Below are 27,346 nucleotides of genomic sequence, written 5' to 3'. Positions count from 1 at the left end.
CCAGGGAAATGAAAAATGCCGAAGCTGAAAATGCAGAAGCTTTTTTACTTTTTTTGATAGATGCTGACGTGGTAGTCAGCCGGTTACTCAGCGGTTGCCTAGCTAGTTGTACGTAGCAATCTTGAATATCCTGATATAATAACATGTGATTAGATATTAAAAATAAAACAAATAATATATAAAGTTACGAGCAATGCTACATACAGTCGTGGAATTATAAACGTCGCGCAATCGTTTTAAAAAAAAGTGAGGTCCATGATTAAAAAGTTAGTTTTTTTTCATATAGATCCCATATTAATTCATTTTTTTAAAACGACTGCACGCTGCTTACACAACTACGACTGTAAATATCATTTCTCTAAAATTATATAGTACATAAATATCACGTAATTTTTTTTAAAAAATAAATAAATATAAAATTCACTTAAAAAATTCATTTTTTAATAATAAATTTTATTATTTTTAAAAAAATTACATGACATTTGTATACTTTATCATTGTATACATCATTACTCATTTTTATAAAATACATTTCATTCCAAATTTAAGTCCGAAACCAGAGTAGCCCAGCGGAAGCCCAACCCAGCCCAAATTCAGGGATAAAACGGCGTCGTTTAATCACCGCCCCGTCATACTAATCACAAGTAAAACCGCGTCGTTTAGAGGAAAAAACGAGGCCGTTTAGAGCAGTTAGGGTTTCTACTTTCTAAAGACCCACTCGGCTTCGCCACCTCGAAGCTTTTACCCAAATTATACTGCTCCCAGACCCGTCTCTCCTCTCTCAGTCTGTATCTCTTCTCCCGCTGTGCGGCCGTCCCTTTACCCGTTCGCAGCTCCTAGAACTGCCCCTGCCCTTCGCCGTCGGTTCCTTCTTCAGTCAACCCACGGTAATGCCCCCAGTCCCCTGAGATTGATTTCTTGTGGATGATGTATTTGATATGGGCTTGCTAATGACGAGGAAAACCTGTGGATGAGTTCTTTGAGATATTGCATTGTAAATTTTATGGTGTAAATTGTAGATTTATTTTGGCTCTTTCATTTGCTGAAGCAGAACGATGATAAGAAATTTTTGCCACCCATTTGAGTAGTTTACACCCAATAATTAGGTTTACTGTGCGTCCCGGCGCCGACAGTATGGCCTCTCTTATAATTCGATTGAAGTCACCCGTATCTCCCTTTCCCCCAATGACCAATCTCCCTCTCTCTATCTCTCTCTCTCTCCAACGTTGCTGAACACCGGTAGACGACTTGGTGTTGTAGTATTGTGGCATATTGTACAGAGCTACGGTCTGTTTAGATAGAGCGGAAAGTACAGAGAAAGGTATGGTTAATAAACCCTTCATTCTCCTATTGCTTAATGGGATTTTTACACCGGTAGTATGCTATTTATTTGTTTGTTATGGATGTAAACGCGATCGAATATCCTTCTCAAGAATAGATTCACCGGATCTCTGCATAAGATACCTATTCCGTTGAGTTGATTTCAGTTCTCTGTTTTTTTGTTTTTTCATTTTATTATCATTTTATATCAAGGCTCAAATTTAGTTATAAATTTTTCATTTTGAAAACCGTGAGATGAGTGTTTTATTTGGCATTCTGAATTGTCACGAAATATGGGTTTTTGAAGGGTTGGCAAGAAAATCTGGAAGATGATGAAAAAAATAAATACCCAACAATTTGGTTAGGGAGTTTTTTAATAAATCTTTGTTAAATGGTGTTAGGATTTTTCACTTTTTTTCCATGGGTTATTTATGATATAAAAAATGCCAAAAAGTAAGAACTTTATGATGAACTCGTTGCTTGGATTATTGCCATATCCTTTAACTTATCGATTGCATTGATTAAGCAGCTTAAGATTGGAGGATTGGGTAATTACCCTTGGAACTGCCAGATGATGTTGGGACATTGCGCAAGGGCTTTGAGTTCCATTTTACTATTACACTACACCGGAACTATGTAATAACTCTCTATGATTTATCGTCTGATGGCAGCATATCATTGGTCTTTATGCCAAATTACTTTCTGTTGCAAGAAATACAGACCAATTCGGTTAGGAATTTTTTATATTTTTTGAGAAAATAAAATCTGTGTTAAATGGGGTTAGGATCCTTCCACGTTTTCCATGGGTTAAATTAATTTATTGGAAATTCATGATATAAAAATTGCCAAAAAAAAAAAAAAAAAACTTTATGTTGCTCTCTATTTTTGGAGTATTGCTATATTCTTTAGCTTATCAATTGCTTGAATTAAGCAGCTTAAGATTTGAGGTATTGCTAATTCCACTTGAAACTGCCATATGATGTTGGGACATTGCGCAAGGGCTTTGAGTTCCATTTCATTATTACAATACACTGGAACCATGCAATAACTCTATGATTTATCCCGTCTGATGGCAGCATATCATTGGCCTTTATGCCAAATTACTTTCTGTTCCTATCAAAATATTTACATGTAGAAGACAGTCTGTTTTCTCCCATTGAATGCTTTGTCAACTGAAAAATTATACTCAAGCTGTTGCTTTCTTTGATTGAAAATGGCGACTCCAATGGCTATATTTTTTTAAGCATTGTTTAAATTGAAAATATTAGCAGCAGTAATTCTCTTGCTTTGCTTTAGGCTCAATGTAAATAGATTTTAATATGAACTTGTTTTGATTAGCATGGTTCATGTTAAGTCCTTTCATGAAATGATTGCTCATACTCTGTGGTCTGATAGGCAAGAATATTTGTTTTTTTATGAGTAAAGGTACCAGATTATATTGAAAGTGCTAGGGGTGCAACCGAAGTTTATTGGGGGTATACAAAGGGGAAAGCTATCTGAAAGAAGGGTTGGGTAGAGCCGAAAAAATGTATAGTTGGTATGTAGCTTGTCTTGGAGTTTGGTTAATCTGGATAGATTGGCATTGGTGTTTTAGCTAATTGATTTAATGAATTGTTAGGCTTTTGACCGTGCAATTGCATGATTTTTAATGAAATATATTGACGAAGAATCTCCTTTCTTCAATCCATATGGATGCTCAGGCGCTCTTTGTGTGATAGGTAGCATACAAAGGGTCCCTGGGGTTAAAATGGTTCCCTAGCCAGGCCTTGGATCAGATAGTAAAAGGAACAAGAGTAAAAAAGGAGACAGCTCTCTGTACAACCTGCATGCACACACACCAACCCCTCTCCGGCGTCCCTCGCCAGAGTTGATTCTGTCCCCTGTTTTCCTCCTAGTATCTTTCTCACCCTTATCTTTCTTTCATCTTCCATTTTCTTCTCTACTTACTTAGTTTTCATCTACTAGTTCTGATGGATGAAACTAGGTGTTTTACAGTAGAGTCAAAAACTTCTTCTTTCACGAAGGTGGATGCCAATAGATATCGTATAACAGAGAGAAATAGGCGTATGGCTATGTTCATACACATTAATGGTGCCATTGCTTCATGGTTGGTCAGAATGGTGGAAGAAGCCACTGCTACTCGCTGGCGTGAGGTCTTCTTTAAGGAGTTGAGGATGGGTAATGGGATTTTCACGTTACAACACCATAGAAACGCAAGGGGCTGTTACCTCTTGTTTGAAGAGTTCAACAATGGCAGGAGGCGGGGCTCATTGATCATTCCAGAAGGCACTAAGGGTAGCGGCTGGGAGGGGTTCGCCTACCACCTTAAGAAGGTGGCGGAACATGTGGTGGAACAATTAGAAGGTTCTCTCAAGAAGGGAAGGAGCTCTGGCCATGGACAGGAAAAGAAAGCTCCTGCATCATACGCCTCTATTTTGTCCAGTGGCAATGGAAAAAAAGTCTATACCCAGTGGATATGGGGGGGCTTTTTGATGGAGGTAAAATGTTGGGAGGTGTTGAAGGTGTTTTTTGGGCTGTTAGAGCTCACCTTTCCGGAGTCCTTGAAGAAGTTTCCTTTTTTATGCAAAAGGTAGATCAAGGATTAAGCATGTTGAGGGGACTAGGCATTGTGGATGGAGGGAAGAAACAATCTGCGTGCGCAGAGTTAAATGGGAGTATGCCAAATGGGGTCAGTGGGCCTGCTGGGATGAATGGGCCGGGTGCTGGAAGCAAGCCCAATCCCTCATCAGAGGGCATTTGCTGAAGTGATTGAGAGTAGCCCCTCAAGGGCCTTAGGGCTTCACGTACGGGCCGTTAGCCCACGGGTTGTTAGCCCCTCATCTCGGGCCTTAGGGCCTCACACACGGGCCGCCAGCCCAGTCAACGCCTTAGGTCGACAGGCCACAGAAAGGCCTTCCCGCACGGAGAGGCTGGCTTCCTTGCGTGGGAAGTCTTCACCGCCGGCTTCAACTCCGGCGACTTCCGGGCCGGCACCGGCGAGGGTGGGGAGCACCGTACGCTGTTGTTACGCTCCTCACAGGATGTGTTTTCTCCCGGTTGCAAGATGGTGGTTGACGTAGCAAGCTCGTCGATGGCCCCTCTGGTTCCGACGTCACAGAACCTGCCAGCGGCAACTTTGGGTGAGGTGGATTCGTGTGGGGCCCCTCCAAACATTCCTGTTGAAGCTGTAAGGGATGTACCCATCATCCAGGTCAGTTCCCTCTCGTCGGTACAACAGAATGGGTCGCCGGTGCAACAGAGTGGGTCGCCGGCCTTCCTGCCTGCCATGGTTGGCCTCTCTTCCACAGGCCCAGTCATGAAGGACCAATCCGAAGCTCCTCAACTGTTCTTGAGCCTCTCCGAGTCCCTCTGTAGGGTATATTGTACTGATTTGGAAGAAGTGGATGACTCATCCATGGAAGGGGGGTCGTCGGATGAAGGGGCTCTTTCCGGGGAAGATTTACGCTTAGTTTGCAAGGAGTTGGAGGCGGGGGATGTGCCAAGCCCTCTTTGTTCCTTGCCACCAGCAGCTCCTTGGGCTGACCCGCAACCAGATTGGGTCATCCAGAAGGTTAAGGATATGACTCATTATCTGGGTATTTCTTGCGAAGGCTATGAGGACCTGCTTCAAGCTTTACTCATTGCAATACAAATAGGCCAGCCTTTACTTGCTAAATCAGCGGTAAAGAAGGATAGGGAGCTTAAGAGACTTGCATGCTCCATCAACTATGATGCACGGGAAGGAAGTGCGAACAGAGGACGACAAAAGGATAGGGTGAGTCTTGGTGATCCATGAAGCCCAAGATTCTTTCCTGGAATGTTCGGGGTTTGAACGACCTGAACAAGCGCCTCAGAATAAAGAATTTATTACGAGTTTGGAAAGCAGATGTCATTTGTTTGCAGGAAACGAAATTAAAGTATATTGACAGGCACATCGTTAGAAGTCTATGGAATTGCTCTTACGCAGGATGGACCACCTTAGTTTCAAAGGGTGCTTCAGGGGGCATCCTAGTTATGTGTGATAAGAGAACAATTAATTTTGTAGAGGAATGTGTAGGGGAATTTTCTCTTGCTTGTTCTTTCAAGAATGTGGATGATGGTTTTGGTTGGGGTTTCGCAGGGGTTTACAGACCAAACGAGGACAGCCACAGATATATGCTCTGGGACGAGTTAGTGAGACTATGTAGTTGGTGGGAGATCCCGTGGTGTATGGGGGGTGATTTCAATACCACTCGCTTTCCGAGCGAGAGGTCAGGGGTTGCTAGCACGAGTACCGCTATGGCTGATTTCTCAGCCCTCTTATTTGAGTTAGATTTGGTGGATCTCCCTCTAGTGGGGGGAGATTTCACTTGGTCTAATGGAAGAGCTTGGTTGAGGTTGGACAGGTTCATTGTTTCTCCTTCATGGGAGGCCCATTTCCCTTCTCTATGTCAAAAACGACTACCTCGGCTTTGTTCGGATCACTTTCCCATATTACTAGACAATGGCGGACTTCAGGAGGGGAAGAGATATTTTAAGTTTGAGAACATGTGGCTGAAGGTGGATGACTTCATTGAGAAAGTTAGTCAATGGTGGGCCTCCTACCAGCTCACAGGCACTCCTAGCTTTGTTTTAGCTGGGAAGCTAAAAGCCTTGAAGAATGATCTAAGAAAATGGAACTTGGAAGTTTTGGGGAATATCAACGAACAATGGGACAAACTTTTCTTGGAACTACGGAGATTTGACGAGCAAGAGGCTAAAGAGGCATTATCGGCTAATGATAGGGATAAGATGTCTGTAGTCACCGAGCTGGAAAAAATCACTCTTATGGAGGAAATCTCATGGAGGCAAAAATCACGGGCCCTATGGCTGAAGGAAGGAGATAGGTGCACAAAGTTTTTCCATAGAGTCGCAAACTCCCATCGAAGAAACAACGCTATAGAGGTCCTTCATGAGGAGGGCAGGGTACTAATGGATAGAGATGCTATTAAGGATCACATTGTTCACTTTTATGATAAGCTCCTGACTGAGCAATACCTATGGCGGCCAAAGGTTGATGGTTTAGCTTTTGACCCCATCGACCACTCGAGTGCGGTCTGGTTGGAGAGGCCTTTTGAAGAAGGCGAGGTATATGGTGTGTTAAAAAGTATGAACAAAGATAAAGCCCCCGGACCAGATGGCTTTCCAATGGCTTTTTTTCACACCTGTTGGGATATTGTGAAGGAGGATATTATGAGAGTATTTAGTGAATTTCATTCTTATATGAAATTTGAGAAGAGCCTTAATGTCTCTTTCATCGCCCTTATCCCCAAGAGGGCGAGATCGGGGGAAGTTAATGATTTCTGCCCCATAAGCTTGGTAAGTGGAATCTACAAGATCATCTCCAAAGTTTTAGCAAAGCGGCTGAGCGAGGTCATGGGGAAGATCATCTTGACATCTCAAAATGCCTTTGTAAAAGGACGACAAATTTTAGACTCGGTTCTCATTGCCAATGAATGTCTGGAAAGTAGAATTAAAGCCGGTAAACCAGGTATCTTGTGCAAATTGGATATGGAAAAGGCATTTGACCATGTGAATTGGGATTTTCTGTTATATATCCTTGGCAGGTACGGTTTTGGGGAAAGATGGTGTCAGTGGATAAAACACTGCATCACAACAGCTAGATTCTCTGTATTGGTAAACGGCACACCTGAAGGCTTTTTCAACAGCTCTCGGGGTTTGCGACAAGGGGATCCACTATCCCCACTTTTATCCATCCTTGTCATGGACGTCTTAAGCAGAATGATGGATAGGGCGGTGGATGGGGGTTTCATCTCAGGGTACTCAGTGGGTGCTCCTACCCATGGAAGTGTGACGGTTTCCCATCTTCTCTTTGCTGATGATACACTGATTTTCTGTGACCCAGACTTGGATCAGATTCGCTCCCTTAGAGCCCTTCTACTTTGCTTTGAAGCTGCCTCTGGTCTCAAGGTGAATTTGTCTAAGTTGGAAGTAGTTCCCGTCGACTCGGTCAACAACTTAGGGGAGGTGGCTGCTATCTTGGAATGCAAGGTCACCTTCTTGCCTATGAAGTACCTTGGACTCCCTTTGGGAGCCCCTCATAATTCTAAGACAATGTGGGAAGGGATTGTTGAGAAAATTGAAGGCAAGCTGGCGGGATGGAAGAGAATTTACTTGTCCAAGGGAGGAAGAACCACACTTATAGAGAGTACGTTATCTAATCTCCCAACGTATTTTCTCTCGTTATTTCCGGTGCCTGCAGGGGTGTCGAATAGACTGGAGAAGATCTTCCAGGATTTCTTATGGGGAGGGATAAAGGACACAAAGAAATTCCATTTGATCAAATGGGATAAAGTATGCACACTGTTGTCTTGCGGCGGTCTGGGCCTACGAAATTTGAGAACTTTCAACAAGGCACTTCTCGGTAAATGGTTATGGCGATATCATCTTGAAAGAGATGCTCTTTGGAGAAACATTTTAGAGGCCAAATATGGGAGTGTCTGGGGAGGTTGGTGCACTAATGAAGTCAGAGGGGCTTACAGTGTGGGAGTATGGAAACTTATCCGGAAGGGCTGGGACGACTTTCTTGACAATTGCAGGTTCGAGGTGGGAAGGGGCAAACAGATCAAATTTTGGCATGATATTTGGTGCGGGGATGTGGCCTTGAAAAATGCTTTCCCCTCTCTTTATAGGATTGCATTGGATCAAGGGTCCTCAGTGGCTGATAATATGTGTAATAATACTGATTTCATTACTTGGTCAGTTCGATTCACTAGAGCTGCACAGGATTGGGAGATGGGAGACATCACTGATTTTTTTCGTGTATTATATGCGTTGAAGTTAAGTGGAGGAAGGGAGGATAGATTATTCTGGATCGGCACAGGGAACAAGAAATTTTCAGTTCATTCTTATCACAAAGCTTTGTCGACCTACTCCCTTATTGACTTCCCTTGGTAGAGTATCTGGAGGAGCAAGGTTCCCCCTAAAGTTGCTTTCTTTGGTTGGATGGCTTCTCATGGCAAAATCTTAACAATCGACAATCTAAGAAAGCGTGGACTCTGCATAATGGATTGGTGTTATATGTGTAAACACAACGGCGAATCAGTAGATCACCTTCTTCTTCATTGCGAAGCAGTCAAGGTATTATGGGACAAGATCTTCTTGAGACTTGGTATCGCATGGGTCATGCCTAAAAGAGTGAGAGATCTTCTGTCTTGTTGGCGAGGGATTAGGGGCAATCGTCAGATCGCTGCTGTATGGAAGATGGTACCCCTATGTTTAATGTGGTGCACATGGACCGAAAGAAATGGCCGATGTTTTGAAGATAAGGAACGCTCTCCGGACAGATTTAGGGATTTTTTCTTTCACACTTTGTTGCTTTGGGCTTCTTCTATTGCATGGAATGGAACAAGTCTCGATGTTTTGTACGCTACTATTAGTAGCATGTAGTGGGGTATCTAGGCACTTCTATGTATACTACCTGTGTACTTGGGCTTTTGCCTATTTACGTGGATCAATAAACTTTTTACTCATCAAAAAAAAAAAAAAAAAAAAGGAGACAAAAAGGGGAAGGAGAGAAGGGGAGAAAAGAAGGGGGGGGGGGTTGCTGCTACACTTTAATGTTGCTTGGGGAGGGAGAAGAAAAAGGATTTCAATGATAAATGGGTAGGAATAGTGACTATTCATCTAGATGTGGGTAATATTCTTGGACAGTGATGCTGCGATTAGCCGGGCATGCATGATGGAATGCCTCACACCCAGCGGATAGCCAATATTATTTTAGTTTAGATATTACTGCATAGAGTGAACGAATGAAATGTATGCTTCTCACTGGCCATCTGCTCTTAACCATCTATGGGGCTGTTCTGGCTACAAGCTCTTCCTACTCTGATAATATTCTCATATTGTTTACAGGCATCCGCTTCACTTTATCATAGACCAATGAAGCATATTGTCAAGATTATGACATTACTGGTGGCCATCTCTGCATTATGGGTTGGCCTCTTGCAGACATCTATGGTTCCAAGAAGCCATGCTTTGTTAGTGAGTTACTTCCAAAAGTTTATTTTTCTTTATTAATTCAATTCATATATATATATATATATATATATTTGTTGTTGTAGATGATGCTTAATGTGTGCCCTGTTTCCAACTTCCCAGCTACCAATCTATTTTGTAGTGTGCCTAGGATGCTATGGCCTGTTAATGGTTGGAGTTGGTCTAATGCAATTTCCGACTTGTCCTCAAGAAGCAGTGCTTTTGCAGCAGGTAGGCTTATTTTCTTTTTAAACTTGAGTAAATCTCCATGTCATATGCAGTGCAATTTGGTGAAGTTGTCATTTGTTGCTTTATCTGTCTGTCTTTTTTTGTTGATGACTCCTTTTATTTTCAACTTAACTACAAAATACCCTCTTACTTTTTAACAATTAAGGCATCGTTTGATTACACAGATGAGATGAGATCAGAAATCTGTGAATAGCAGTGAGATAGTTTGTGAATAATAGTGAAATAATTTGAATTAAGATGTTTTATGGGGTTTTGGGAAATGAGAGAGAAAAAGTTGAATAAAAATATTATAAAGTTAAAAAATATTGTTAGAATATAATTTTTTAATGTTATTTTTGTTTTGGGATTTGAAAAAATAATTGTTTTTGTGTTTTATTTGGAAGTTTGGGAAATTTTTAATGATCAGATACTTATAAAAAAAACAAGTTGTAATGATTAGATAAAAAAGTCGAATAAAAATTTGAAATTGAAAAGTGTTTGTGTCTGAATGTTGTTTGTATGTTGAGATGATTTGAGATGAGGTAAGATGGGTTGAGACCATCTGCGAAACCAAAAGGGCCTAAGTTTCTGAAGTGAACATTACATTGGACAAAACTATTATAGAATGACTTGGGGGAAACAAGGGTGAAAGAGTTGTTCTGAAAATACATTGAACTGTTGGTTATATATCATAGAAAAATATCTAGAAAGCTGATAGATTGTAATGCAGAATTTGGGAGGTAAAGTTGCATTTACCATTAGTACTACAGTATTTATTTTATCTACTACAAATATTCAGAGAGATTTATTATTTTGTTGTGTTCGTATGTACTATTGAGGTTTACATCATGTGGTGATTTGCCATGTAACACTTCACTTTTTAATTTTAATGATATATTGCTTATATTTTGCCAAAAACTATACGAGTGTTGGGATATAGCAAATGTGGTTTGGTTTCAACTCAGTCTATTATAGCTTCCCCACTGTTCCAAAAAAGAAAATTCATTTTGCTATGTGACAAAGCTTCATACGGCAATCTGTTTTCTTTTCTTTTAGCCCATGTATGTGTTGAAGATGAGATTTCTACTTCTAATTGTTGGGTGCCTCATGACATTAGAACAAATATGCTGGCAAACTAATTTGTCTTATTTTCATCGAAGTCATTCCAGGAGAAAGGATGTTCCTTATTTTGAAAAAAAGGAGAAAAGATGTTCCTATATTGAACTCTAGTCACATTTCCCCGATTATCAAATTTGCTGCTTGCACGTGATTGGAGTTTTTTTTTTTATATGTATACATGTTATCAGTTTTGGATCTGCATGACGTCCTTAAACAAAATTTTCAGTTGTTATTGTTCAAATTGTTGGTATAATGTCCCTTGGCAGTTGCTTGTTATTGTTGTCCTTACTGCTCTATATTGTCGTTGCTGTTATCATCATCATCAAATTTCATTATTGGTCATTTGCATGTTGAAACTAAGCAAAGAAAACCGTTATTGGTGCATGAAAATTTCTACTTATCATCCCCTACACTGCACACCAACATGTGATTTGTTATTTTTACCCTTCTATTTAAACACACATATATTGATGTGTAAACATGTATGTTTAAATAGAATGACAAATCACATATTGGTGTGTGGTGTGGGGATAATGAGTAACATTTTTCGAAAATATATTTTAAAATTTGAATTTTATAAATCAAATTAGTCATGTGGATGGTGTGTGGTGTAGAGGCCTTAGAATAACATTTCTCATCAAGTAAATTATACGGCATACTTCATGTCCACGGTACCGTATCACTATATATGAGATGGCAGATTTTGGTTGGGTTCCCTCTCCATGAATCAAGATCATCCTTGTTATCAAGCTTTACAGAGCCTTGATTGTAACGTTTATTCTTTTGTAGGATATAATTGAGGCCAAGAAATATCTGAAGCCAAGAGGGGTAGACGTCGGTTTTGACTGATCCCAAGATGCTTGGATTTGTTCATTCTGTATGGCTGTCGACTTGCCATTTTTAAACCAAAAGAGTTGCTCTGGCCAATTTTCATTTTTCTTTTTTACAGGCATTGAGAATTTCTGTTTGTAAAGTTTGGGCTCCTTTTTTTCTATTTTTTTGTATCATTTTTGGAAAATTTAATTTTTAAACTCGACATTTCTTATACTTAGAAGTCGCTGTTGTTAAAACGTAACTGACAGATTAGGAATGTATAATCGTTATTGAGGAGTACTCGAAGGAATTAAGTAATTACAAGTTCAAGATTTTCTTGGTATTAGGGGAAGAAAACGAGAGATTTATTGATACAAAACTGTATATTTTAATAGCAGCTGTGCTCACGCTACCATAAAGGGAAAAAGGGAACATTACTAAGAAATAAAAGTATAAAGAGAAAGAACGTTCTTGCTGTGAAGCGTGGAGCAAAGAGAAAAAAAGAAAAATGGAAAAAGAAAAGCAAATATCAAAAAGAAGCAAAAGTATTATTTGACTTTAAAGAAAATTGATTTAGGTGTTGTTTATATAATGATGAGTTGTATTGAAAGTTGTATTGAATATAATTAAAATATTATTTATTAATATTAATATTATTTTAAAATTTTAAAAATTTGAATTATTTATTATATCTTTTTATAAGAATTTAAAAAAAAACTATAATGATGAAATAAAATATTTTTATTATTTAAAAGGATTTTATGTAATTTTAAAATGTGTAAATTAAATTCTTTTAATTCGAAACATTATATAAGGTAGTAATTATTTTTATTAAAGTCTGTCAACCAAATATTTTAATGCAATTATAGTTTCACACGTTTTCTCGGCATAGCATTTCAAAGGCGTATAAAGGAAGCCAAAAGCTGACCCACTTGACCTGCCAACCGGATTCTGTTAAAATATCCGAATTATAAAAAAAGCGTTCTTATCTTAATCATTTTCTATAAAAGATTTCTGACCATCTTCTATTAATCTTATATCAATTATTTAATGCCATTGTAATTATAAATCAATTATTTATGTCAGTTTTCATTAGGTTATTTTTATTTTTATTTAAAATATTTATCGCAATCTCGTATTATATATATTTATATATATAATTTAATAATGTTAATAAAATTATCCTTAACAGCAAATAATAACAAATTGTTTATTTTTTATTTTTATGTTTTAAGTTAAAAATAAATATTTAATTTACAAAAATATCTTATAAAAATAAATTTATATAATTTGACGTTATCGGTCATATTATAAACTTATTTTTATTTAAAATTATTATATTATATTAAATAATGTAACTAATTTATTTTTAAAAAACTACTATTAGAGAGGTAGTGACGATGATTATCGGATTTAAAGATTTCTCCTTAAATTATTAACTTTTGGAAAACTTGGGACTTTATCCCGAACAGAATTTATAAAAGGAAGAAGAAATTCCCGAAACTTGCCCATCAATCCTTCTTTTCTTGACTCCCGACACTCTCCCTTTCTCTCTCCCTGGAACAGCAATTTCTCTCTCCTTCTTTTTCTACTAAAATTCCAGCTCGAACACGTACCCAACACCCTTTACTCAGTTCACGACCATCTCGTCTCTCTATCTCTGAACTCAGCAAATCCCTTTTTCATTACTCCCTGCAATGCCACGCTTGCTAGATCCACCATTCTAAGCAGAGAGCGCTCTTCACAACCATCCCAAAATGGGCGTTCTTAGTGAGTCTTGGTGTTTCTGCAAAGGCGTGGGCAAGTCCGAGAGAATGAGAGCCGCCATTTTCTCTAACAAAGCCTCCGCCATGGCCGGAATCTCCGGAACCGGTACGGGGTTCTTGATCCACCGCAATCTACTGCTGACCACCCACGCTAATATTCCGTCGGTGGCAGCTGCCGAGAGTTCCGAGATCCGGCTCCAGAACAGTGTCTCCGCGATTCTTGTTCCTCATAGGTATTGGGTTTTTGGGTTCTGTTTTGTTGCTGAGAAAATGTAGCATTTTCTGAGTTTGTTTTGTTTCGTTTCTTGGGTTTTCTTTTAAACTGTAGTTGAATCAGGGGATTTACTGTTTTGGGTTATTGTTTTTGTTGTTTTGGGTTTGAGGAATAGTTTGGAATACTTACCATCAAGTGAGCAAAGTTGTTGCAGTTGGTGTAGTTAGTGTGGTTGTGTTCATCTTTGTGGGTCCCAAAATTTAAAGTTGATAGCTCTGTTGTTTTTACACAGGTTAGTTGTTTATTAGTTGATTGAGTGCTTATATCCGTAAATGAGATGACTGTTGAAATAATGGTCAAACTTGTAGAAATGACAATCATGAATCAGGAGTGTGATGTTGTAGCTGAACTACCAGCTTTATTTTCATAGAATCTCTGTTACGGCATTATCTCTGTCATCTTGTGAACTATGAAACCAGATTCCTGAACCTCAGCTTGTCATATGCTAATAGAAAATTGTCAGGTAAGTAAGTTGTGAAAGAATAATGGAACAAAAATCTAAATCAATAAAAGAAGGGGTAAAATGTAAGTACAGGATGGGTTTATGTGAAGAGAAATAAGATGGATTTCTAGATTGCTTGAGTGCTATTACATGGACTTAGGCACTTGTGTTGGTGCTTGTATGTTGTATCCGTGGATATTATATGCAAGCATGTCTTCATGGCCATAAACACATACATCAATATTTACATAGCTATAATGAACCCAACAACTTGCATCTTTTACACTCAAGCTAGCATGTGCATTGATTACCTGTGTGACTGTTTGCATAACAAGATATCTCTCATTCCATTCCAATTTTGGATGCATTGGGTGTGCTCCATATATTAGCGGGTTGTCTTAAAGAAAATAACATACAAAGGGCTCACTAACTTTTATGGAAGTTTAGATCAAATAATGTATTTGGATTCATATGCGATGTGGTAAAGGCAGAAAGCATAATTTCCATTGTTATCTAAGCTAATGTATAACATAGTCTTTTTTTTCACTAGACATGTATCAGGGTGTGTGCCAGAGAAATGTCAATTGTGCTAATGGCATTAGTTACCTACATCTTAGTGGGTCAGTGTAACCTTCACCCCTTTTTTGAATTGGAGATTGCAGTGCCATGCTTTCAAAGATATTAGTACTTGATGCAATTCACACCTACTTAAATATGTGTATACATAAGGTTACTTGTTTATTCTGGAATGACTTTACAGTTACAAGCTTTCGTTGGAACCACCTTCATTCTACTGTCCACTTCCTTGCCCTACTGCTATTACATCATCACCAGTGCCACTACCTCTTTCTGGAACTCTCTCACCATCCTTTCGATGGCAATAAATGGAACTGCATTGTCCCATGCTGTCTGCTCAAATGCGAAGATTAATTTTACTTCTTTATTGGGATAGAGATAAGCAAAATCTAGTTTTTGACTTGTTCGTCGTAGGATCTTTGAAACTATTGATGGTACCAGATAAAGAAGCTATTCCTGGGTTGATTGCATTGGATTCTGCTTAGAACTTGATATTAATCTCAGACAACTGAAAACCACCTGGATTTCAACAATCCCTTGAAGGCTCCAATAGACCATGTCCATGAGTGATAAATACCATGGTGTACTTGAAGGAATGGGTGCTTATTAATAATGTTTTGCTATTATACTTGCAATGTCTGTCAGTCTGTCAGTCATCTTTAGAATTTATACGTTTAGGGAGTTATGAATTTGACCTATGTAGAAACTAGGGTTTTCTCTTTCCTTTATTTTTACTTTTTATATAAGTCAGCCATTTATGGTATTTACTTTTTCATTGGTAGGATAATACTTGTCATTTGTCAATTGATCATAAAAAAGGATAATGCTTCCTTCCTTGAAAAAGATTAGGAAAACAAGGCAGAGACACTAAGCTGATACACTGGCCTTATTCTCCCGATTGGCCTATTCATCGCATCAATTTTGACACTAAATTACTTATGAAAAAATTGACATTAGATTAATTTTCTTCTTTCGGATCTCTCAAACTCTATTGAAATATGTGTAATACAAGAGTGATTGACTTGTTAATGAGGGCCAGACATGTGTTGATTATTAATCACTTATGTATCCAAATTAGATGCATTTTTTTTACATGGCCAGACATTCTGTGAAACAGGTAACTATGATCTTTTTTTTTTTTTTTTTCATACCTTTTGGTAATATGAGATCTATATTTATGATGTAGCAGTGCTGTAGAAAGGTATGTTGTCGAGTCAATACAAAAAGGAACTCTAGAACATCGATGGGTAGTCCTTGGAGGTTTATTCAGTTGAGCTGAGAAGTCAAGGCCTAATGTTTGATTAGTCATGAATTATCCTATTGCATTATTTTTTTTCCTCCAATGCATTTTCTCATGTCCGTTGGCTGGTTTCAGGTTTTTTATTACCAGCTCAGTTTTAGATCTGACAATCGTGGGTTTAGATGCCATGGATGGAGACTCAAATGCTCAGGGACAGCAGCCTCACTACTTGAAAACCTGTTCTAAACCAAACCTGGATCTTGGAAGTGTAGTTTACCTCTTGGGCTACACAGAGAAAAGGGAATTAACAGTTGGTGAAGGGAAGGTGGTGATTGCCACCGACAATCTCATAAAACTGTCTACGGATGGAGTAATATGGAGTCCTGGGTCTGCTGGATTCGATGTACAAGGCAATCTTGCATTCATGATCTGTGATCCTATGAAAATAGCCACATCTCCAAATGCCAAATCCTCTTCAACTTCGTCATCATCCACGTCATCTTGGAAGAAAGATCTTCCTATGCAATTTGGCATCCCTATTCCCATTGTCTGTGATTGGTTAAACCAGCATTGGGAAGGCAGTCTTGATGAACCTAACAAACCAAAGTTGCCAATTATTCGATTGATGTCTGCAAGCCAGAAGAGTGAGCATTCTTGTGCTTCATTCGCACTGCGTCAAGTTTTTAAGTCAACAGAAGCTGATTGTGATGGAACCCCATCTTCGTCAAATACATTCTCAAAAGCCAGGGATCAGCCTGCGCCAATCCGATCTGCTACAGCAAACAATGTTGAAGGGGAAACCCTGAAAAATGATATGCATGCAATCCATGTGCAGGGAATTCCAACTCCAGAAATTTATGAATCGCCAAAGTTAACTTCAGTTCCTCTTAGGAAGAAGGAAAGTGCACAAATCCAACTTTTGGATATTAATTTCCCTCCAAAGGTTGCCAGAGCAGGATTACTGCCTCCGCCAGCCAAACAACTGCCCGTTTGCTCTGATGAGAATTGTATCAAGCAACTTTCTCCACATAGTTTATTGAGAGAAGACCATATCAAGGATAAAGGAGTCATGAGCTCTGGTGCTGATGCCGAGATTGCCTCGACAGGTTCTGTAAATGGGGCACAAAGTGAGGTTCAGTCCAGCTCATCTCCAATAGAAGTCTCAGAAATGCAGAATGGGTATAGCAGTGAGGGAGAGACAATGTACTCTGCAGAAACTGCTGAGAGTCGAAATTATACGAGTCCTAGAGAGGGAAAGTTTCAGCAAGTGGGACGTAGCCAGAGTTGTGTAAATTACAATAGATCAGGGATTGTCCAAAGGAACTCGGAGGCCCGTAGGGCACTGCTAGAGAAGCACAGGAGCTTCATCCACGGAAGGAAGATGTATTCACAAGTAGCAACTTCTCAAAGGAGTAACGACTACTTCAGCCCAACTGTATCGTCAATCATGAAGAAGCGGAACAACTTTGAGCAGCAGAACAGCTTAGAGCCGCCCAACAGACCCCGGCAAAGTGCCATTCATTCTTCTCCGAGATGGATGTTTTAATTCATTCTTGACTAGAGTGATACCCAAAAATGGGTCAACAAAATCATAGTTTTTTAAGCGTTTAAATTGATTCCCATTTGATCTTCCACTTCGGTATATACTGTAACTCATTTGTTGTGACTGTGCATAGACCTATTTGAGGTGAATAAAAATTTCAGCCATGTTCCTAGTCCCATGTTGCGTTTTTACATTTGTTTGTCCTTTTTATGGAGATTTACTTCCAGGTTCGCAATTATTGCCAGCAACTTCAAGGAAATATGACTGGTTAATGCCAAATAGGACAATTCGTGGTGCCGATGAACTGTCCAGTCATTTAGCTTTGTAATGGAATTGCACCTTTGCAACATTTCTTTTACTCCACAGCTCACAAGAACAATGGATGCAAGATCTGGACAGATCCTGACAAACCCTGCTTAAGCCTTGAACAGTTATGGTGTGTCCGACATCCTTATAAAGTAACTTGGAATTGGCATACCGTAAGACTCGTGAAGTTGTTAGCTAATATAAAGATGGTCTGGACCGGGGTTGTCTCAAGCAATGTTTTGAATGTGTATACATATAAAAGAATTGAAGATTTATAAAATAAATATACGTTGAAAAAATCCTAAACTAAAGTTGAGACATAAAAAAATTAGAACAAATAAGTTATTAAAAATAATGATATTTAAAAAAAAAAAGAGAGAATGAGAGGATATATTTAAAGTTATATTATATAAATATATTTTATATTTTAGAATTAATTAAATATCATTTAGATTTAAAATTTACAAAAATGCCTTCTAAATACAAAAAAATTACAAAAATAACTCGAAATGGAATAGAGACCGAAACGTCCAAATTCCGGCCGAAATTTGACTAGAATTGCTGAGACGGAGTCGGAATGACCGGAATTTAAAGCGAAACTGAATAGAGTGGTAGAATTTACTGAACACTACACTGGAACTAAAAATTCTGGCCATATTAGCTAGTACGGATCGAAATTTAAACCCTTGACTCTCAAGTGGTAAAGCTATTAAGGTTGAGGGTATATTCCCTCCAGGTCTAAGGTTCAAATTATCTTGGGTGTAATTAATTTCTAAGAATTATCGGATTAAGGGATTTGTTCATTGAATTATCCGAAATGCATTTGTGCGAAACTCCTTATTGAAGGCCTGTGCATCCCGGGATTAATTAGGACGTTGTTCTCGGATACTTAGTACCAATATAAAAAAAATATAAAGATAGTAGTCCGGATGGAAGAAAATGGACAAATTATTTGCAATACGTTAGAAAATGGCCGCATCTCCAAGCCTCACTTGGTGCTCAAATTATACTTAAAAGAGTAATACACTTTTTTTTTTTTTTTAAATCTTAGATTTTATTATTCTAGTCACATTTACTACGGGACACATTTCAAGTAATTGTTATTTAATTAAGTGACTGATGATTAAAAAAAAAAAAAATCAATGAAAGAGTAGGTAGCATTTCTCTTTACCTAAAGGCTAATATACCAATATTTAGCTGTGTAACGGGATTGGTTTTCAAGAAGCTTCAGCTTCCAAACAGCCCGGCCAATCTCTGAGTTAATTTCCTTGAAGTAGTTGACTTACCACTCGATAAGCTCAACTAAATCTAGGCACACGTGCGACTTATCTTAGGCATGACTGTGTTGCACGTGGGCTGAAGTGCTGTTCTCATTGCTGCAAATCCCACACTGGAAAGAAGCAACAGAGCCACAACAAGAGAACAACCATAAAAAGGGAATTGAACTTCGGTTCTAAATCACGCAGCCGCGCGGTGAGCACAGAGCGAACTATTCTTTCGCCTTTTACTAAAGAATACCGTGTGCTCGCCGCAGATAGCGGCATACGCCAATTTTTTGAAGAAGTCCCTCTCTTTAGAAGGGCTTCTATATTTCAGTCAAAAAGTTTCAAAGATGCCATCGTATTTATAAAAAGAGTAGGTACTGATTGATCACAAAGAATTTTTATCTCACATATAATTTTTTTTTTATTATTATAATTTTTTTAAATTTTTATATAAAATATAATAAATAATTTAATTTTTATTTTTTATTTTTTCAAATTTTAAAATAAATAATAATCTTAAAACTCAAAATTTAAGAGAAATCTGTAAAGCAGAACCTAGTTGGTTGTTGGAAAGTTTTTATATCACACGCTATTTACTATGTTGTTACTGATTTGGGAAGGTAAAAGACAAAGGAAAAATGGGTACGAGAACAAGAAGGTAGGTAGCACATTGATGAACGTAGGAAGGCGGACCAAGAGATCATAGCTGCGGTACTTTACTCAAACCAACCAAGCTTCTGAATGAGTTTGTTGAGGAGGTAACCTGCCAAGTAAGAAATGCCGGCGGCTCCGACCCCAAGTACAACGTAGTGCAGCACAGTTGTAGCATATATGTACCAGTTTGGTGGCTTTTGGACGTAAGCCTTGGCATTGGCTAGTACAGTGATGCATGCAAGAGAAGCTGCTGCGACTGCTGCCATCTTGAGGGACCTCTCGTCACTGTTGTAAAATGAGAAGCCATACACCACTGGAGGCACCAACCCAAAAACAAGGAATGATAATACTGCAACTGAAGCATGGAGGATGAAATTCCTTCTCTGACCCAATACTTCTTGGTACCGACCCACTTCTTGTTCATCATCTGTTTCATCCGAGGTCACTCTGGATTGATCATTCTTCAGTTCCAGAAGCTGTAATATTGCAAGTTCGAAATCAATGAGCTTAAAGTTAATTAAACAGAACAACTTCCATAACACACCATGTTATTTGAGCTGCCAATTAGTTTATGACATGTTATAAGAAAAGAACTCACATTATGACCAATGACGAAAAGTCCACCAATCAGGTTTGCCAATGCCAAGGCAACAATGTTCACTGCAATATGGAAATTGTTTGTTAGTTTTATTGTTGATTTGGTTATTTAACCAATGAATTATAGGTAAGCTACAAGTACTTTACCTTGAAAATAATAATGGTTCAACAAAGTTTTGAACTACAAAAGATAACCAACTCTGCTAAAGGAAGATATTAGCGGTTATGATGGTTACATGCATGGCCTAGTAATGCTAAAGGAGTTTCTGCACCATTGTAAAAGAGGACTAAAAAGAAAAAAATATGAACACTTACATGTGGCAGCAGCTGCACTAGCTGCAGATGACACAACCGATAAGCTTGTGATTGATTCTATCAAACCACCATAAACGATACTTTTTAGGATCTCCAACTTTATGGAACCATGTTGTTGAAGATTCCTTGGTGGAGTCAGTGTCTGTGGTTTAAGTGGATGAACAATATCCTCTCGTTCTGGTTCAATGGGTTTTTGATTTCCTGCATAATAATGCAATGGAGACACCATGATATGAAAAATAGAGCTAAGCGTGAAAACAAAAAAGAAGCATTTACTGCATTTTGGAGAGCTTCATGCTAGCTTGATCTGTTGTTGTTCCACAATCAAACAAGAAATGAAACTTTCAGTACTACTGCAAGAAAAGGTCATCTGTTTGAGCATATTTGTGTATTACAAATGTGTATACGTGATTGGTCTCATACAGGCTGATCAAGAAATCAATAAAATTTTCAAAGCTTCCAAATTGTTACCAAATTTGTCGGTCTTAATAAAACTCCTGAGAACATCATATATAGAAATAGCAAAGGATTGCCAAAAAAGTTAGAAAGAGCATACATATTACCTGCTGGCTCAGCAGGTACAGGCTTTTGAAAGAACCAGCCACGGCCTGTTAATATGAGTAAAATATAGTTAAATTAGCTGCCCTTCTTATGATAGATCCGCCAATAATTAACAGAGAAGAGAATAAATGACATTCATGAATATATAATTTCCAAACACAGTAACAAGGTTTCGTGCCTACAAATAATTATGGAAGGAGCATACAGTACGTGCGTAGTATATGTAAATAAACCAATCAAGTAACTTCAATACTGTCAGAATGCAAATGTACCTATAGGTTTGAGAAATTCGAAGCACGATGGGCACCTCAATTCATCATCTTTACAGCGAATAAGGATCTTGTCGATGCAGACTCTACATTTAGGGCAGAACTCATATGTCTTCGGCTTCTTGTCTACATGAGTTTCCGGATTAAGATCTGTCTCCTCCAGTTCTCTTTCTGTTGTCAAGTTAAAGCCGCCTCTCTCTTCTTTTTCAGTTATCACATTGATGGAAGTATCAGTTGCAATTTTCTCCAGGAGCAAGTTCTTGGAAGGGGGAGGATCAACAACAGTTGTGCTTATCATGTTCTTAGTTTTATCCTCATCTTCAATGTTTATCTCACCACTGGTTAATTGAATTTCAATTCTTTTTTCTTCTGTGACACCTACTCCACCACTTTCGTTTCTCAACTCAGAAGATTCAGAAGAAAATTCACCTGAAACCATACAGTAAACAACTACATCGTCAGATGGTTATGAAATTTATATTCTTTGCCAGAAATCTGAACTCGTATGATGAATTTGACAACATGTAATTTTGCAAGCTATAGATCAGACAACATACAGAATATTACTGATAAAGTCTGCGTCCAACACATAGATTTTCTAAATCAAACTCTAATACTAGTCTGCTATATATACGTGTATATATATTCTTGAGTCACAAAGAGGAAAGATTCAAGGTAGTATGAAAGAAATGCATATTAGTGCTCAAACTACTGCAAATTAAATATAGCTATTATTATGCATGTAACATGCAAGCTGGGAATGTAAATCATGTACCTATGGGCCTGAGAAACTCGGAGCAGGTTGAGCACCTCAATTCATTGTCTCTATTGGGTATAAGGACTATGTGAATGTGAACTTTACATTTAGGGCAGTAGAGCTCACGTAACTCCGGATTCTCGTAAACAGTTTCAAAATACGCCTCTTTCTGCTGCAGTTCATGGCTTTCTTTTGTGAAGTACTCAAACTGCTCAAATCTCCCAGTTGCTGGTTCAGATGTCCCAATAATATTGATGGAAGTATCAGGGCTGAATGCTGCAGTTTGCTCAACCTCGCCACCAATAGTTTGAAAGCCAGACCTTTTTGTTGCAACGTCCAATATTACCTCTCCAGGACTGGTCTTGGGATCAAGAAAATCAACACCTTCATTTTTCACTTCATAATATTCATACGAGATTAATTGACCTGAAACCATGCATGCAGCAGATCATCATCCAGATCTTAACCATTTTGTTTGGAGATTATTGACTTTATTATTATATGCAAATTATGGGAAGAATGTTGCTTGCTTTTTTATTTTTATTATTTATTTATTTTTATTATCAAGAAGCTGATAATTCACTTTTCTATAAAAATTTTGCAAAGAACTTGTCCATTTGAACGTTACTGTATCTAGTATTCCTCAAAAGGTTTTTAATGTTATTTGTTTTATTTTATTGGGATTATTTGAACATTTGTTATTTGAACATTTGTTTTATAAATTCTACTCATAAATTTTACACATCACACGTGATCACATTTATTTTTATTTTTTGTTTTGTTCTCTTATCTAATATACGTGTAGTGTATGAATGATGAGTAGAAAAATTCAATAAATTTAAAAATAATAAAATAAAAAAATAAAAAAAAATAAAAATAAGTGTGACATGTGAGAATAATGATTAATAAAACTCTTTTTACGATTCCCTAAAAAATGGCCAAGGATATGCAAAATATACATTCTCATGAAGATTATAATTTTGCTTCGTAATTAATTACCATCAAAAGTTTAGACACGCTTTTATGGTTGGGAAATATGTACGTGGTATATATATATATATATATATATATGTTCAAAACGTTTTTAATTACAAATACTAGTACTGATGCAACGTGACGAGTCCATTCCCTAGATAAGCATGCACAGCCAAAATAATACATCACAGTACCATATTTTCGTATGAAAATATATTCTTCCAAAATATGCAAAAATAAGATTGACATTCTTGTCAAGTATCTTTTTTTCTTTTTCTTTTTTTTTTTCTCTAATTTATAAGGACATTTTTTTTAGCTTAATTGATTAGTTAGTAGGGTTGTACAAAAACCGACCACATCCGCCATCACCGACGCGAACCGATCAAAATTGAAAGAGAACCAGTCGACTAATGGTAGAAAAATAAGAAAAATGACGTTGGCCAATTCGACCCCTTTTGAACCTGGTTCAAATCATTGGACTGGCCGATTATATATGTATATATATATTATTTTATATGTATAAAAAGACATCGTTTTAGTTCTAACATTTATAATAAAAAAATTATGTGAAATGACACTCTTCTTCTTCTTTCTTCAGATCAATCTCTCTCCTCTCTCACATGTAACCTTGCAGCGCCACACCCCTCCACTCCCTTCCTTCTTCACAGTGCCACTGGCGGAAAACCTAAGAATTGATCAGAATCACACCAACACTGAGGTTGCTGGTTTGCTCCCACCTAATCGGCTGGTTCAATTGGTTCTAAAAGTCCAAAAAATAAATTGATTTTCACCTCTACTAGTTAGGAGGGGTACGTAATATATGACACGACTAGTAAACTCGAAACCTGACACCCGACACTAACACAACACAAAATAAATGAGGTTAGGTTTGATGTATATAAATGGATTTAAGTCGAAATAGATTGACTTGATAAGATACAATTAATAAATAGATCAATTGCAAATTAACCCTCAAAACTTGCAATCAACCCATATAATACAAACAAATTCTATTTTTAAATTTTATAAATGTTTAGTTTTATATGCCTTTTTTATTGTTGGGATGTAATATTAATATTAGTATTTAGTTACTTGATATATCAAACTATTAATTTTTTTTGTTAATATGTAATTTTATTTTATAAAAATATTAATTTTCTTATTTAGTTTGGATATTGATGATAAAATATTTTATCACGAATCTAGTTGTAATTGTATATGATTTATATATTTTTCCTTATATTATATATAAATTTATATTACTTTAGTTAAAAATAAATATATGTGTCAATTCAACCAATATATGTGAAATGGGTTGAAATATGTTAAATGGATTGTATCTAGGTTAAAAAGTTAATTATTAAACGGGATAAACAGGTTAATTGCGTTGTGTCACAAATGATTTATTTGGGTATTTTGGTCATGTTAGGTTTTAGAGTTTGATTTGTTTAATTAAATAGATATTGTTCAAGTTGATCCATATAATTTAATACTTATAGCTTGCTACAATATGAGCACAATAAACACATGAAAGAAGAAAGTAAAAGAGAAGACACAAGGAAGACTTGAAATTGTTAAAAAAAAAAAAAAAAAAAAAACAAACAAAACAAAACCCAACAACACTAATAAAAGAAAAAGAAGCACCTTGTCACTTTTTGCATTTCACGCTTGCATCCATATTCGGAAATTAGCAGCTTGTGTATTCGAAAACATGGAAGACTTGTATAAAACTTTTCACGAGTTTCCATTTTCTTGATGTTTTCTTCAATAGAGAATTAACTCAAATGCACGAGATTATCTTAGGAAGTCATGATGTAGCGTAAATACTTCTTTCTAAAAAAGAGTTTTTGTTTTTGTTCTAATTCCCTTACCTTGTCCTTCAACGACAGTAGTACTACTCTCAGTTCCACCATAATGCTCTGAGGAAAAACCACCACGGCCAGCAGCAGTAGAATTAGTAGGAGTATTAGTAATTGAAGCGTTGGAGAAGATGTCATCATGTTGGCGAGGCTGCCGACCTCCATCTTGCATAGCTAATCCGCCAGCTTCTCGATCTGCCTCTTCTTTTGTCTCCACTTCCCTCCGTTGTTCTTCTGCAATATTATCCATTTATGTGCCTTTCTCTAGCTAAGATTAATAATGCCTCTAATGTACATCACCTACATGCCTTTGGTGCCAACTTATCTCACCTATATGAACGTAATTAACTTGTCGCGTTTCAATTTATTTATTTATTTGTTTTTTTAAAGAAGAAAGAAAGAAAAGAAACAGACATAGAAAGTTGATATAGGACATGATTGTACCAGATGATGATGAAGGTAGGTTTCTGTCCTCACAAATTTTTGCACGCTGGAAATTGAACATGATCTTTGGTTGAAACCGACATGCATTTTGGCATTGCTCTTCACTTCTTGTGTCTTATACTTAAGAGAGTAAATGTCTCCATGGATAAGCTTCGAACAATCCATTCAGAACAAGGAGTACGTGGTTGATGGTGGTAAGCTATATTATCTGTGGTCTCCACTATTATTTATGGCTGTGTGGAGTTTTTTTTAATTTCCTTTTCTTAATTCCTATTTTTTCTTTAGGAAGCAGTAATGGAATATAAAATAAAGTTACATTAATATTTATTACAAGTTTGTTATATATATATATATGTATATACTATATTTCTTACTATTTGATATATTATATTTATAAAAAATTACTAAAATATAGAAATTTTTTTAAATAAGTTGATACCACGCATTAATGAAATATTTGGTGTGTCAATAAACAAACTTACAAATAGATTTATAGCTAGCGTACGTAATTCACAATATGACGGAGATCAAGGACTCTTGATTAATATTCTTCTAATTCAAGAAGTGATGCTGGCTAGCTTTTAAAGCATGATCTTGTAGCGTATCCAATTAATAAATTCATGATGGGATGATGAATAACCCTAAGAAACCAATTAAACATAACAAAAGCCAAACCAAGACATGCTACAAGAAAATGGTATTTTCCAACGCAATTAATCATCGCAAATAACCTCAAAAATCGCTGCAATTGCTCTTTCTCAGCAATTTCAACTGCATCAGATGTTAATCGCATTTGTTTATTTATTTATATAAAAAAAACCAGCGAAATAAAACAAATACTAGAAATAATACCTCATTTGCAGTGATTTACCTTGCTACAAATACCAGATAAAATTGTCGCAACTGCGCATCACAGTTCTGTCTAAAATCGTTGGAAAAAATTATTTGCAGCAATTTATAGCTGTGGCAAATAGCTAGAATATCGCTGCAAAAAGATGTTCTCAAGTTGTCTTTCCATATCGCTACAAATTATTTGCGTTGGGCAGAGAGAGGCGACGAGGGCTAGCATTGGGTTAGGGTGGAAGTGGTCTTCACAAGGTGTCTTCGCATGATGCTGATATGAAATGGGGTGAGTTAGTTTGCAGGTTTGATGAAAATGGAGAAGAAGAAGTTGGGGAAGAAAGATGGATTGGGAAAACCGATTTTTTGAGGGGTAAGGCATTTTGGTTCATTTTGGTGTCCAAGTGATAAAATACCAATTCCATTGAATCACTTATGTCGCAACAAATTTTTTAATATTGCAATGAATGTTTTCATCGTACAAAGTGAAATAATCGTTGCAAATGACAAGTTATAAGATTTTCACTTTAAGCGACGAAATTTTCATCACAAAAAATCTTAAAATCGTTGCGAAAGATAAATTTTAAAACTTGGTGTTAAAATTCCATGACGACATCAAAATTGCTGGGAAAAATGACTTATTGCATTGATTTTATTTCCAACAATATTAACATCGCTATAAAAGGTCCTTTTTCTTTTAGTGGTACACCTAAATTACAAGACAACATGTAACCACCTACTTAATTATATTCAACGTACCCTTTCTATTTATATGGAGAGTCCATTTTGTCTATTGCACAAGAACTTTATTGTTTATCATCCTTACACCACACAGTACTATGTACACTTATTTTTATTTTATACTTCTTAATATAATCGAATTCTTCTACTTATTATCTATATATATACACTAAACATTTGGTAAGAGAATAAAATTAAAAAATTATGTTTGGTGTATGGATGATAAGTAAAATTTTTCTTGTCACAATGCTACAACATTGGGTGGCTTAATGTATGCAGCTTGGTCGTCTTAGAGCATCTTCATTGGATTACACCGCATTGGTATGTAAATTAGATTATGAGCTACAGTAACTTGGCCAAATGAATTTTATATTATTTTTCACTCCTTTGTAATATATTTTGTATATTTAAATATTTGGTATTTGA

At 37.0% G+C, this 27,346-nt stretch overlaps 3 protein-coding genes and 1 non-coding gene across 7 annotated transcripts; 3 read left to right on the top strand and 1 right to left on the bottom strand.

Annotated features, from left to right (window-relative positions):
• The first annotated feature begins 720 nt into the window (after window positions 1-720).
• On the top strand, window positions 721-11,839 carry LOC122308983 (dolichol-phosphate mannose synthase subunit 3-like). Of its 4 annotated transcripts, XM_043122309.1 has the most exons (5): window positions 723-887; window positions 1,052-1,321; window positions 9,214-9,342; window positions 9,460-9,567; window positions 11,473-11,839. In XM_043122309.1, the coding sequence occupies exons 3-5, from the start codon at window positions 9,241-9,243 to the stop codon at window positions 11,530-11,532; spliced, it is 270 nt and encodes an 89-aa protein (XP_042978243.1). In that variant the 5' UTR covers window positions 723-887; window positions 1,052-1,321; window positions 9,214-9,240; the 3' UTR covers window positions 11,533-11,839. The 4 variants fall into 4 exon arrangements, with proteins under 4 accessions (XP_042978226.1, XP_042978243.1, XP_042978221.1 ...); XM_043122292.1 differs by having other exon boundaries at window positions 721-1,321; XM_043122287.1 differs by lacking the exon at window positions 1,052-1,321 and having other exon boundaries at window positions 726-887.
• Window positions 11,840-12,997: 1,158 nt separating this feature from the next.
• LOC122308976 lies at window positions 12,998-17,513 on the top strand. Its single transcript, XM_043122274.1, has 2 exons — window positions 12,998-13,495; window positions 15,930-17,513. The coding sequence occupies exons 1-2, from the start codon at window positions 13,254-13,256 to the stop codon at window positions 17,338-17,340; spliced, it is 1,653 nt and encodes a 550-aa protein (XP_042978208.1). The 5' UTR covers window positions 12,998-13,253; the 3' UTR covers window positions 17,341-17,513.
• A 1,594-nt stretch (window positions 17,514-19,107) lies between these two features.
• LOC122293971 lies at window positions 19,108-19,227 on the top strand. Its single transcript, XR_006237419.1, has one exon. It is a non-coding gene; the product is annotated as a U5 spliceosomal RNA (small nuclear RNA).
• A 225-nt stretch (window positions 19,228-19,452) lies between these two features.
• On the bottom strand, window positions 19,453-25,242 carry LOC122308968. The gene is made up of 7 exons (XM_043122263.1): window positions 24,908-25,242; window positions 22,080-22,487; window positions 21,308-21,733; window positions 21,038-21,082; window positions 20,475-20,675; window positions 20,161-20,222; window positions 19,453-20,038 (listed from the first exon to the last, which is right to left on the bottom strand). The coding sequence occupies exons 1-7, from the start codon at window positions 25,143-25,145 to the stop codon at window positions 19,625-19,627; spliced, it is 1,794 nt and encodes a 597-aa protein (XP_042978197.1). The 5' UTR covers window positions 25,146-25,242; the 3' UTR covers window positions 19,453-19,624.
• Window positions 25,243-27,346: the final 2,104 nt, after the last annotated feature.

The sequence above is a fragment of the Carya illinoinensis genome, chromosome 1 (assembly GCF_018687715.1).
Source record: "Carya illinoinensis cultivar Pawnee chromosome 1, C.illinoinensisPawnee_v1, whole genome shotgun sequence".
In the NCBI taxonomy this organism is placed as follows: domain Eukaryota; kingdom Viridiplantae; phylum Streptophyta; class Magnoliopsida; order Fagales; family Juglandaceae; genus Carya; species Carya illinoinensis.
This window is presented reverse-complemented; position numbering and strand designations above follow the sequence as displayed.

Excerpts from the sequence above, each read along its gene's own strand:
- LOC122308983 (XM_043122292.1), top strand. The coding sequence starts at position 9,241 with ATGAAGCATATTGTCAAGATTATGACATTACTGGTGGCCATCTCTGCA. Across the intron at positions 9,343-9,459 it reads CAAGAAGCCATGCTTTGTTA|CTACCAATCTATTTTGTAGT; the intron begins GTGAGTTACTTC and ends CCAACTTCCCAG. Across the intron at positions 9,568-11,472 it reads AAGCAGTGCTTTTGCAGCAG|GATATAATTGAGGCCAAGAA; the intron begins GTAGGCTTATTT and ends ATTCTTTTGTAG.
- LOC122308976 (XM_043122274.1), top strand. The coding sequence starts at position 13,254 with ATGGGCGTTCTTAGTGAGTCTTGGTGTTTCTGCAAAGGCGTGGGCAAG. Across the intron at positions 13,496-15,929 it reads GCGATTCTTGTTCCTCATAG|GTTTTTTATTACCAGCTCAG; the intron begins GTATTGGGTTTT and ends GGCTGGTTTCAG.
- LOC122308968 (XM_043122263.1), bottom strand. The coding sequence starts at position 25,145 with ATGGATAATATTGCAGAAGAACAACGGAGGGAAGTGGAGACAAAAGAA. Across the intron at positions 22,488-24,907 it reads TACTGTCGTTGAAGGACAAG|GTCAATTAATCTCGTATGAA; the intron begins GTAAGGGAATTA and ends GCATGGTTTCAG. Across the intron at positions 20,039-20,160 it reads TTTTCGTCATTGGTCATAAT|CTTCTGGAACTGAAGAATGA; the intron begins GTGAGTTCTTTT and ends GCAATATTACAG.